This window comes from Poecilia reticulata, chromosome 7, assembly GCF_904066995.2.
Source record: "Poecilia reticulata chromosome 7, P_reticulata-male-v2, whole genome shotgun sequence".
Taxonomy (NCBI): domain Eukaryota; kingdom Metazoa; phylum Chordata; class Actinopteri; order Cyprinodontiformes; family Poeciliidae; genus Poecilia; species Poecilia reticulata.
The window spans coordinates 33,858,527-33,871,091 of NC_088836.1; the positions used below are offsets into that span (position 1 = coordinate 33,858,527).

Sequence of the window (12,565 nt, forward strand, 5' to 3'; positions counted from 1 at the left end):
GTCGCTCCCGACCAGCCAAACCCTGACAGTCATTTCTGACTAATTATTTCACTCTGAGCTTGTTTCATTTTGCCGAACATGGAAAGAAAAACGATGTAATTGACAATTGAAGACAACAGAATAAACAACTAATTTTAACCTTTAACAAATAATCTTGAGAAATGTTGTGTGCAGCAGAAAACCAGCAGATCGAACCTCAAACTTTAGCATCTTTAGTGGTTTTAACCTCAAAGCTGCAGAGACAGAAACTCACAGTCCAGGTTTTTCCATCTTCTCTGGTTTGGTCACAGGAGTTCCTGACTTTGGCTGGTGTCCAGCTGCTGATAGCATTTAGCAAAACAGGCTAACAGCCGTGGTTCATCCGTCCATCCATCTTATCCGGGGTCGGGTCGTGGGGGCAGCAGCCTCAGGAGGCCCAGACTTCCCTCCCCAGCCTCTTCCAGGTCCTCCAGGAATCCCAAGGCGTTCCCAGGCCATAGAGAGACATCGTCCCTCCAGCGTGTCCTGGGTCTCCCCTCCTCCCGGTGGGACCTGAACTCCTCACCATGGAGGCGTCCAGGAGGCATCCTGACCAGATGCCCGAGCCTCAACTGGCTCCTCTCGACGTGGAGGAGCAGCGGCTCTACTCTGAGTCCCTCCTGGATGACCGAGCTTCTCTCTCTAAGGGAGAGCCCAGCCACCCTGCGGAGGAAAATAAATCAATTAATTGCATAATAAATTCAAACAACCTCAATAATTTTCATTTTTCCCTTTTCTCTCTTTTTCTACCGAAAACTGGATGGTAAAAGTTTCAGTCTGGTTTTTAAGTCTCAACCGTCCCTTTTTTGAAGGACAGTTTTGTTTTTCATAATTAATTTTATTTGTTCTTTCTGCTGTTTTGTTTATTTACTTTGGTATTTAAAATGTCTTCTAGTTCCAGTGTTTTTGAAAGAACAAAAAAAGTTGAATTCTTTCACCATCTTTTCCTCCTTTTGCCTTTTCTGCAGAAGTTCTGATGGATTCAACGACAGCAACAGCAGAACTAGGCTGGACCATCTACCCGTCACAAGGGGTGAGAGAAACATCCATCCATCCATTTTCTTACACCCTTGTCCCTCAGTGGGGTCAGGAGGTGCTGGTGCATCTCCAGCTAACGTTTCAGGCGAGAGGCGGGGTCACCTGGACAGGTCGCCAGTCTGTCGCAGGGCAACACAGAGACACACAACCATGGACACACACACTCACACCTAGGGGCAATTTGGAGAGGCCAATTAACCTGACAGTCATGTTTCTGGACTGTGGGAGGAAACCAGAGTACCTGGAGAAAACCCACCATGCACAGGGAGAACATGGAGACTCCATGCAGAGAGACCAGGGCCGGGAATCGAACCCAGAACCTTCTTGCTGCAAGGCAACAGCTCTACCAACTGCACCACTGTGCAGCCCCCGTGAGAGAAACAGTGAAGCTAAATTAAACAGCTGAAACAAAGATAACATTTGTGGGTCTGTGTTTGTGTTTCTGTTTCAGTGGGAAGAAGTGAGTGGCTATGATGAACACATGAATACCATCCGAACGTACCAGGTCTGCAATGTTTTTGACAACAGCCAGAACAACTGGATCCGGACCCGGTTCATCCAGCGCCGCGGCGCTCAGCGCATCCACGTCCAGATGAAGTTCTCAGTGCGGGACTGCAGCTCCATTCCCAACGTTCCCGGCTCCTGCAAGGAGACATTCAACCTGTACTACTACGAGTCGGAGTCCGACGTGGCCAGCAAAGCGTTCCCGCCCTGGATGGAGAACCCCTGGGTGAAGGTGGACACGATAGCAGCCGACGAAAGCTTCTCCCAGGTGGAGCTGGGAGGACGCATAATGAACATCAACAGCGAAGTTCGAAGTTTCGGACCCGTTTCTCGTAAGGGATTCTACCTGGCCTTCCAGGATTACGGCGCCTGCATGTCCATCATCGCCGTCAAGGTGTACTACAGGAAATGTCCGCGGGTGATCCAGAACGGGGCGGTGTTCCCTGAGACTCTGTCCGGAGCAGAGAGCACCTCTCTGGTGGCGGCCAGAGGAGTGTGTGTCCCCAACGGGGAGGAGGTGGACGTTCCCATCAAGCTGTACTGCAACGGGGACGGGGAGTGGATGGTTCCCATCGGCCGCTGCATGTGTAAGGCCGGGCACGAGGCGCTGGAGAACGGCACACTTTGCCAAGGTAAGGAAGACGTTGCTGTCTGCATTCAGGTGTGATGCTGAAGAGGACATTTCCTTAAAGGGCCAGTATCACGTGTCTTCCAGGCACATAGTGCCATTTTATGGCATACAAAGTAACAATGTTACCTTCAGTTGTTATAAAAAAGAAAGCTATAAATATAAAACATGACTTAAGTTTGACTTCTTGACTCCTTGAAATTGGGCCTCTGTCTCTTTAAAAGCTCCTGCTCTTTCCTCTGTTAAAACCCTTTAACATCGTTCTTACCAGAGCTGCTGAGCTATAATGAGCTCAGCAGCTCCAACAGCTGTTTGCTGATTGCTGCTGGCTAGTCTGAAGGAGCTGAGTGGGGGGAGGAGCTGCATCTCGGAGGCGGGGCTACATCCACCCAGGCGCTTTGCACAGCTGAATGGTTGCCACGGAGATTAAAGGATTTCTCAAACATGCATGAAAGAATCAAAACACTCTAGTTTTGTTTTTGATGAAGGAAAAACATTATAACATATAAGTTGATTTTACATGACACTGCCCCTTTAAGATTATGCCGTGAATCTGCTGAATTGGGTCACTATGCATTATAAAACATTTTGAACAACACGAATGTGACTGCACCAACTACAGCTGCAACTGTTTGTTGCCATGGCAACGACCCAAAGTGAATAAAGATTTAATTCAGGGGGTGTCTAAACTTTCTGTCACATGAGCCAAAATCATCAGGTCAAAAGTAAGAAAACAAAGATTAAGCAAGTGAAGTGGGCTGATTTATTTTATTTTTTTAGGAAAACAATGTTATTTATTGAAGATCTAAAATGTAAGAACTATTTTTGCATGTTTGTTGTATTAACTTAGACGGGAAGAATAAACCATAAAGTAGAAAGAAAACTAAGAAATAAGGAAAACAGAGGAGCAAAAAAAATCATAATACATTAAATATTTATGTTATTTACAGTGTAAGCGATGATCCTACACTGTAAAAAACGTATCTAAATTATGGCATTGAACTGTAAATTAGAGACGTTTTTTACAGTGTATGTTTTGTATTAAATATTATTTTCCATAGAAAGTTGTTGAGTTAGTAAATTCACCGTTTTCAATATGTCAGACTGATAATTCCTTTTATAAAAATTGATTCCTTGGCAATAATTATTGCATTAACAGGGACTTTCCCATTATGCATAACTGTACTAACATTTTACATTTTCTGCAGTTTGTCAGTGTAGGATTAGACTGCTGCTGTAAAACCTGGATTTATTTTCAGGTCTGGCTGTGAGTGTGAAGGTTGCAGGATTTACAGTTGATCTAAAACAACCATTTCTCTGCCGTTTGGCTGCTGCCTCCTCCTGCTCCTCCCGCCCTGCTTGCATCCCATGTTCTAACATGCTATGAAAAGTGACAGCATCTGTCGGGGTCTCTGTAACCGTCATGTTGATGAGCTGACCTTTCTCAGACGCAGACATGAGCAGGCCTCATGCTTTCCGGAGAAAATGTGAGCAAGAAAGAAACACAGAAATATTGTTTTCAGAACATGTGGAGCGCTGATGTGTGTCAGGACTGATGCAAAGTGGCGCCATGTGACCATATCCGGCTGGTTTCCCTTCCTGAGCCTGCAGTTGTCTGTTCTTTCTCCAGCTTGTGTGTCGGGTTCCTTCAAAGCTGCACAGGGAGATGAGAAATGCCTGCAGTGTCCCATAAACAGCCGAACCACCAGCGACGGAGCAACCAACTGCATCTGCCGTAACGGCTACTACCGCGCTGACGCCGACCCTCCCCGGACGCCGTGCACCAGTACGTAAACACACCGGAAGTTACAGCGGCCGGTCCGCAGCGATGCAGCGCGTTTTACAAAACACATGATGATGATGATGATGATGATGATGATGATGATGATGATGATGATGATGAATAAAAGCTGCTCTCACGCAGAGCTATGAATAATCACAGTTGGGCAGATACATTTACTCAGTTACGTTTTTGAAAACGTTACTTTGTGGATTCTCTGCCCACTGAATGAAAAACAACCAAAAAACAGACGCACACCTGCACTTTTTGTCAAAGTTTGATACGTTTTATTGTCACTTTGGTCCACAAAATCCCAACATTTACACTTAACTTTATATTTGATGTTATTTTAAGATATGAAATGATTGATAATTTGATCAGTTACACTTGACTTTTTACCAAATACTTTTTTACTCTTGAATAATTTCTAGGATGGATACTTTTTTCTTTACTTGAGTAAAAATATGCTGAAGCCGGGCTACTTTTATTTGAGTATAATTTTGGGTGCTCTGTACGGACAACAGATTAATAATCTGATGACATGAATAAGGAGAATGATGTTTGATTGAGCATTTATGTTAATTAGTGTGACCATCCTCCAACGCTCTCCTCCAAAACACCTGAATCAAATGAATGTTTAAAGCTGCAGTTTGTAATATTTATTTAAAAATGCTATGTTTGTCACCCTGTCGTGACACTAGGGCTGTGGTAAACGATTATTTTAGTAATCGAGTAATCTATAGATTTTTCTTACGATTAATCGAGTAATCGGATAAAAACAATTATGAAATAAAATATTGGTGAATCTTCCATAACACCAGTGTTACTATCGGATATCAACATCAGTATTTTTTCCGCATTTGAGCTTCCCTACCAGTTACTGTTTTGTAGACCGGGGGAGCAATACGGGATATTTACGGCTCCTCCGTTCAGAAACTCATCTACCCGCCATGTTCCGCCTCCCGTTTGTTCAGACCGGGATGATATAAGTTTATTGTGCGGTTCGTCCGTAAAGCTGCTCTTACCCTGTAAGCATCAACCCTCAGCCGCCCGCCGTGTTCAGTCTCTCCGCTCACCTGTAGAAATCCTCCTCAGCTTCTTCCCGCCGTTCAACCAGCAGCTCCGGAGCAGAAAGGCTGCCGGACTCCCGGCATCGCGCCGGTCATTTTAAGGATGTTTGTTGGTCCCACAAAAACGATGAAAACCCGGAATTATCACCAATCAGTAAAATCCCCGCGGGCCGAACTTGAAGGTTGGACGTTATGCCGCTAACACGTAGCTTCCGTCAACAACTCGGAGGCGGAAGTCAGAGCTCCGCGCAACGCAAATAATGTTCCGGCTGAAACACGGTGCGCTAAATGATAAAACATAAATTAACGAAGCTTCGAGGCAGAAAAATTTTCCTCGAGGAATTTTAATAATCGAGGTACTCGAATCACTCGAGGAATCGTTTCAGCCCTACGTGACACTGTAATATGATTCAGATAATCTGTGAAAATATTAATCTTCTCCACCTCCTTCCTGAGCTTCTATTGTCATCTAAAGAAATGAACCAGAAACAACCAATCAGAGCCAGGAGGAGGGGCTTAGCGCTGTCAATCAATGCTAAACAACTCATTGTTTTATCAGTGGCCAACTATAAACTATAAAATTGTTTTTTTGAAAATGTTTTAAGTGTTATATTGATAATGCTGTAATAATGCAGACTCTCAAAGTCCAATACATCTAAATTTTGTAAAGAACATTTTAACACTGGAGCTGGAAGATATTTTAAATACCCCAAAATAAAACACTACAACCAAAAACAATAAATTTATTTATTTTTTATTTATTTATTTATTCATTCATTTCATTTAGTACAAAAAAACAACCTAACACGTTTTTTGATATACTAAAAAATACATCTCAATCCATATGTATTTCAAAATTTTAAAACAAAATGAAATGAAAGGCAGCAGAAAGAAGAAAAAAATCTTATAATCTTTGCCCCTTTTTTCTCAACTCTGAATCAAAAAATAAAATCCACTTACAGCTCAATTCAGCTTATAGCAGGATCTACTACAAATGTCATCTCAAGAACTGTACAGAAAAATGTTTTAAATTAAACCAAAACCGTAAATAAAATGTTTTATGATGTTTCTGGAAAAAAAAATACTTTTCTAAAACTATTAATCATCAGAATGGAAATGATTAAGCTCATCTTAATGATAATAATTGTTTAATTATAAGACCTAACTAGACTGAGCTTACAGTTTGTAAAAGTCTTTTAGATGACTTTGTGAGGATGTTCAGCTGGTCTGTCGTGTGACGCTCCTCTTCCCGTCCAGCTGTCCCTTCAGCGCCGCAGCGGGTCATCTCCATGGTGAACGAAACGTCCGTGAAGCTGGAGTGGAGCCCGCCGCTGGAGAGCGGAGGCCGAGAGGACGTCGTCTACAACATCATCTGTAAGAGCTGCGACAGCCGGCGGGGCAGCTGCACCCGCTGCGGAGACAATGTCCAGTTTGTCCCGCGGCAGCTCGGCCTGACGGACACCGGCGTCCGCATCAGCGACCTGCTGGCTCACACCCAGTACACCTTTGAGATTCAAGCTGTGAACGGAGTGTCTGACCAGAGTCCGTATTCGCCACAGTGCACGTCCGCCAACATCACCACCAACCAGGCCGGTTAGTGAACATCTTTCAAATCTGTTTCATCCATGGAGATCCAACGGGACAGAAAAGAAAAAGACGTTTCCTGCCAGGAACCTGATGATAAATGGGAGTAGAGATGGGGGATGGTGTCTTACTCATAAGGCAGATGGATGATTCCACTGACCATCGATGAATCCTACACCATAATATGCATAGAAAGACGAGTGCAGTTGTGGGCCCACTTCCACTAAACCTTAAGTAGCAGAGCTAATTTTTTCACTGAAGCTAACTTTAAAAAGAAGCTAAGTTAACCAAAGATAGAAAGAAGATGCTAAAGTGCAGTGTTTGGCACGGTAACGATAATGCGTTAATAGAGGAGTTAAGTTTTCATTTAGCGCTTCAGCTAACTTTGAAAATATGCTAGCTAAACATGGAAGTTGGTCTCCTTGGTGGAGAGCACGCTGAGGGTTTTGAGACCAAGCGTTCTCAACTTGAAGTCTCAGAATCGTTTTCTCTGGTGCTCTATTTGTGGCTTTGTCACATTTTGTCTCTAACTTGGCATCTTTTTGGTTTCTTCTCAGCACCATCTGCAGTGTCCATCATCCACCAAGTTAGCAGAACTCCCAACAGCATCACCCTGTCCTGGTCTCAACCTGATCAGCCCAACGGCATTATCCTGGACTATGAGCTCCAGTATTATGAGAAGGTACATCCGTGCCGATTGGATCCGTCTTTCCCTGGAACATTTGTAGAGGGGTTTTGGGTTCTGAACGGAGAACAGTCATTGGTTGAACTGTTTTGTCTGTTTCAGAACTTGGCCGAATGGAACTCCTCTCTGATAAGGAGTCAGACCAACACAGCAGTCATACGGGCCTTAAAGCCCGGAACCATCTACGTCTTCCAGGTCCGTGCTCGAACTGTCGCTGGATTTGGAAGCTTCAGCGGCAAAATGTACTTCCAAACCATTACCACAGGTAAGATCTCTGGAATCTGCTGGTAGGATGTAAATAACCTTCAAATTTCAGTCAACAAGCTGATATCAGTGCGTGCGTGTTGTATGAACCCTCTGGTGAAGAGGAAGGTTGAATTATGCCAAATCCCACTCAGTCTTTTATTTCTATGGCCTCCATTGGAGTCTAAAGTCAGTTGAAGTTGTTTAGAGAAATGTTGGAATAAAAACGTCTCATTAAAGACTGAATCCACCAGGACAGGCAACGATCGGCTCAGAGATTTCACCAACAACACAGAGAGTAATGTCGCGTCTGGACAGTTCAAAAATCCGTGTTTCTAGTTTCTCTTGGGAAGTCGAACCTCTTTCATTGCTAAGTGTCTCTACTGGATATGAAATGTTATGTTGATTCTGTCCGCTCATCCTTACATTCACATATCTACAATGATCAGGCTGTTAGAAGTCTTACATTCAGTAGAAAATATGTAAATTGACCTTAAATGAGATGATCACAGGTCTTACATGTTGTTGTGGCAGGACTATTTAATCACATATATTCTATGTAGTTTATTTTCTTCATGGGATTTTTCTTTCAAGCAAAAGTTTGAGTCGCAGACATCGGCGTTACGTTCTGTTGAGGCTAGCTAGCAAGCTAGCTTTTTGCCCCTATCGTTGATAAGTGTAAATTATTGCCAGTTAGCTAGACAACGTTCTGTACGATGCTATGTGCGTTCTGTGTAAAAAAGCTTACTAGTACATAAAATATGCAATTTTCTTTTGCACATTTCTCTCATGACACGGGTCTTAAATTTAAGTCATAATGGTCTTTAAAAATGGTCTTAAAAAGTCTTAAGTTTGAGTTGGTGAAACCTGCAGAAACCCTGCAATAGACGCAGATTGTGTATTTAACTGGTTTCCTCTTCTTGGACTTCTAACTGGATAGTTTCTGATGCGGTAGGGTGTGGAAAGCTCTATAAGATCCAATCAAAACACAAATCCTCAAGGTCTGGCATTTAGTTCGAATCTAGAAGTCAACTTGTGAGAATCCTTATAAAATAATGGAGAATGAGAGCCTGCCTGTGGTTTCTGACACCACAGGCAGTGAAAGGTGGAAGCAGACATGCTCAGAGTCTGGCTGACCAACATGTTTCAAGACGCTGTGTTTCAGTCAGCTCCAGTCTTTATCTTTTGTCTGGTTTTGTTGTTAGAAGAGTATAACTCCAGTATCCAGGAGAAGCTACCTCTCATCATCGGTTCGTCTGCAGCAGGAGTCGTCTTCATCATCGCCATGACCGTTGTCATAATCGTGTGTCGCAGGTGAGACATTATTTGATGGTGCAGGTAAATAAACTCGGGCAACCGAGCTATACTTCTAGGACTCACATGCACGTCTAAATGCATCTGATTTTCTTTTGGTGTTATGTACATGTAACATAAACACATTGTTCATATCTGTAGACATTTCTTACTTTAAAGATTTTTGTTTTTCCTCATCAGGAGGAGTTCAGACAGGCCAGAATCGGAGTACTCCGACAAACTCCAACATTACACCAGTGGCCACAGTGAGCAGCTGTTTCAGTCTTGTGTCCAACAGTTCTAAAGATTAAAACTCGTCTTTAGAGAGATGGGGCTCAGTTTTTGGCTGCTCCTAACTTTGAGGTTTTTTATGCGTCTCCGCTGCTTTTCCGTTTCTCTCTATGAAAGTTTCCCCAGGAGTGAAAATCTACATTGATCCCTTCACATATGAAGATCCCAATGAAGCTGTAAGAGAGTTTGCCAAAGAGATCGACATTTCCTGCGTCAAGATAGAGCAGGTCATTGGTGCAGGTAAGGAGATGATGAATCAGAAACACAATGTTCGAGGACAAACTGGGATATTAGGAGCTTTGCTGCTTGGCTCAACTCTTTCTTCACAAACAGAGATCTTACTGAGACACCTTTGTCCTTTTTCAAACTGCCAACTCGTCTTTCTGATAGGTGAGTTTGGGGAGGTGTGCAGTGGAAACCTGCGGCAGCCTGGGAAACGAGAGATGCTGGTGGCCATCAAGACGCTGAAGGTGGGCTACACTGAGCGCCAGAGGCGGGACTTCCTGAGTGAGGCATCCATCATGGGCCAGTTTGACCATCCGAACATCATCCATCTGGAGGGGGTGGTGACCAAGAGCAGCCCAGTGATGATCATCACAGAGTTCATGGAGAACGGATCCCTTGATTCCTTTCTCAGGGTGATACTACCACATCATACATACAAAGACACCAACATACCGTGAGCAGAGTTAACTCTTGCTCTGTTCATGCAGATGATAACCAGTTAGACTCGGCGTCACTGATAAGCTTGCTTTATGCTTGACACATGAACACTCTGTGGAAAATAGATGCTGACAAAACTTTAGAAACATTTATGCTTTACGGTTTGTCCTCTCTGCAGCCCATGTGCTGCTAAACTAGATTCTGATTTGAAAAGTCGAATAAATTTACTGCCAGTGTCTTAAGGTGTTTTCACACCTGATAGTCCGGTAGACTCTGTTCCATTGGAACCAAAATGTCATAATCAGATCCACCTCCAGCTGCTGTGGTTCTGCTCTAAGTCAAACCAACCTGTTCCCCTCCTGGCCTGTGGGGGCGCTGCTCCAAGAACCACTGAAGGAAACAACACAAAAACCTCTGAAGAAGACATTGACACTTCTTTCTTCACAAAATGGAAACATTAATGGAGTAGCGTCAGATTTTAGCTGCTGGAGGATTTTTCCTGCTAGGCTAGCATGTTTGTTTTGGGTGTTTTTCCCAGAATGCCTTGTGCTGTAGACCACTTCCTGCTTTTGTTTCGGTTTCCAGTCCGCTTGGTGTTCACATATGAATTCAAACCGAATCAGAGTTCATTTCAACCAAACCCAGATGGAGGTTTATAGGCGGACCAGAGTTCACTTTTTTGGTCCAACTACACATTCACACTTCCCCAAATGAACCGGACTGTCTAGACAAACGGACTATAGTTGGATTAAAGTGGACCAAACGTAACTGGTGTGAAGGCACCATTAGAAAGCGCCTTTTGGCAATTATGGTGCTCTTATGAGGAGCAAGAACCCGGCAAACCAATCTGACTTGATGACAGCGATGACACATTGAGAGTAAATGTATGTAATTTTTCTCTTTCCAAAAGCAAAACGATGGGCAGTTCACTGTGATCCAGCTGGTGGGGATGCTGCGCGGCATCGCAGCAGGAATGAAATACCTTTGTGAGATGAACTACGTCCATCGAGACCTGGCTGCCAGGAACATCCTGGTGAACAGCAACCTGGTGTGTAAAGTGTCCGACTTTGGCCTGTCGCGTTTCCTGGAGGACGACACTTCCGACCCAACATACACCAGCTCTCTGGTGAGTCCTTACTGAAGATCCTCAGCACTTGTGATGAATTCATTTTCAGTTGGTGGCGAATTTCCTACGTCCTTCCTCCCTGTTAGGGAGGGAAGATTCCCATTCGGTGGACAGCTCCTGAGGCCATTCAGTACAGGAAGTTCACCTCCTCCAGCGACTGCTGGAGCTACGGCATCGTCATGTGGGAGGTGATGTCATATGGTGAGCGGCCATATTGGGACATGAGCAACCAAGACGTGAGTAAATCCCTACCGGAGATCAACACAGGAAGTGTTTGGTTATCTACTGTTGGTTAGATTGAATCAAAGTGCTTTACATCATGAAAACATAAAAACATCATTTGGTGTTACTTTTTGTCAAATGCCATCATTAAAATCATCAGTACACATAAAACATGTTGGTCAATTATCAGTTATTTTTAATCAGAAGTGACTCTAAACAGGTGGGATTTTAGTCTGGATTTAAAGCCAGACAGTGTTTCTGCTGCTTTGCAGTTTTCTGGAAGTTTGTTCCAGATTTGTGGTGCCTAGAAGCTGAATGCTGCTTCTCCATGTTTGGTTCTGGTTCTGGATGCAGAGCAGAACCAGAACCAGAACCTGCAGCAGCAGATCTTTGATGTGTTTCGGTGTGAATCTCTTGATGAGAGTAGTGTGAATTTTCATCAGTGTTTGGGTTTTCGCAGGTGATCAACGCCATAGAGCAGGACTACAGGTTGCCGGCTCCGATGGACTGTCCGAGCGCGCTGCATCAGCTGATGCTTGACTGCTGGCAGAAAGATCGCAACAGTCGGCCGAAATTCAGTCAGACCGTCAGCACACTGGACAAGATGATCCGCAACCCCAACACCCTCAAGACCACAACGCCGCTGTCGTCATGGTGGGCAGACGGACTCTTCACACCCTGACCGGCCCACACTTGCTCACTCATCATGTCTCCTCTCTGCTCTGGTTTTTGCACCAGTGTTCACTTACCTCTGCTGGACCGCAGCACCCCGGACTTCACCTCCTTCAGCACGGTGGATGAGTGGCTGGAGGCCATCAAGATGGGCCAGTACAAGGAGAACTTTGCCAACGAAGGCTTCAGCAGCTTCGACGTGGTTTCTCAGATGACCATGGAGTACGCTGGTTACATCCACCCACACATTTCAGATCGGTTTATTGATGCAGCACGTTTAAAAGAACCTTAGCAATAAGTGAAACCTTTAGGTATAAAACTAAAATATATTTAGATCAAATTTAGGTGTAGAAGGACGCTCCGGTTAAAATCAGAGTAAAGAGGGTTAAATGTTAAAGTGGGAGAGGAAATAACTGCAGCTTATTCTAAAATGCTACACAGATGCGACTGCATTTCTTAGAAACAGAGGATTTCCTGGAGCTACTGGAGTTTATTTTACAGAATAAAGAGAAGTGGACGTACATAAAATGAAAATATTGAATAAGATTATAAATAATAGTGCAGCTTTTCTAAAAATGTGTTAAAATATATACATTATTTAATTATGTTATGGCCTTATAACTACCCACCCAGTATTTTTTCACAAATAGAGGAAATGCTGTTGGCTGCTTTAATTAGATGTAAAATGAACACAGGAAACAGGTTCAGACTCTTATTGTGAAGGGTCGTAGTACACTTCTGTACATTT

At 43.8% G+C, this 12,565-nt stretch overlaps 1 protein-coding gene across 3 annotated transcripts in view; it reads left to right on the forward strand.

The window, feature by feature from the left end:
• Positions 1-12,565, forward strand: part of LOC103468061 (ephrin type-B receptor 2-like) — a 31,066-nt gene that overhangs the window by 12,018 nt on the left and 6,483 nt on the right. The window contains exons 2-15 of one of the 3 annotated variants that reach the window (XM_081609418.1): positions 987-1,051; positions 1,508-2,192; positions 3,819-3,974; positions 6,296-6,631; positions 7,180-7,304; positions 7,410-7,572; positions 8,759-8,864; positions 9,045-9,109; positions 9,252-9,374; positions 9,525-9,772; positions 10,708-10,923; positions 11,010-11,159; positions 11,606-11,799; positions 11,884-12,039. In XM_081609418.1, the coding sequence (XP_081465544.1) occupies positions 987-1,051; positions 1,508-2,192; positions 3,819-3,974; positions 6,296-6,631; positions 7,180-7,304; positions 7,410-7,572; positions 8,759-8,864; positions 9,045-9,109; positions 9,252-9,374; positions 9,525-9,772; positions 10,708-10,923; positions 11,010-11,159; positions 11,606-11,799; positions 11,884-12,039 (2,788 nt within the window). Of the gene's footprint in view, positions 1-986; positions 1,052-1,507; positions 2,193-3,818; positions 3,975-6,295; positions 6,632-7,179; positions 7,305-7,409; positions 7,573-8,755; positions 8,865-9,044; positions 9,110-9,251; positions 9,773-10,707; positions 10,924-11,009; positions 11,160-11,605; positions 11,800-11,883; positions 12,040-12,565 lie in introns of all 3 variants that reach the window. The other 2 variants (XM_081609417.1, XM_081609416.1) reach the window with 2 other exon arrangements.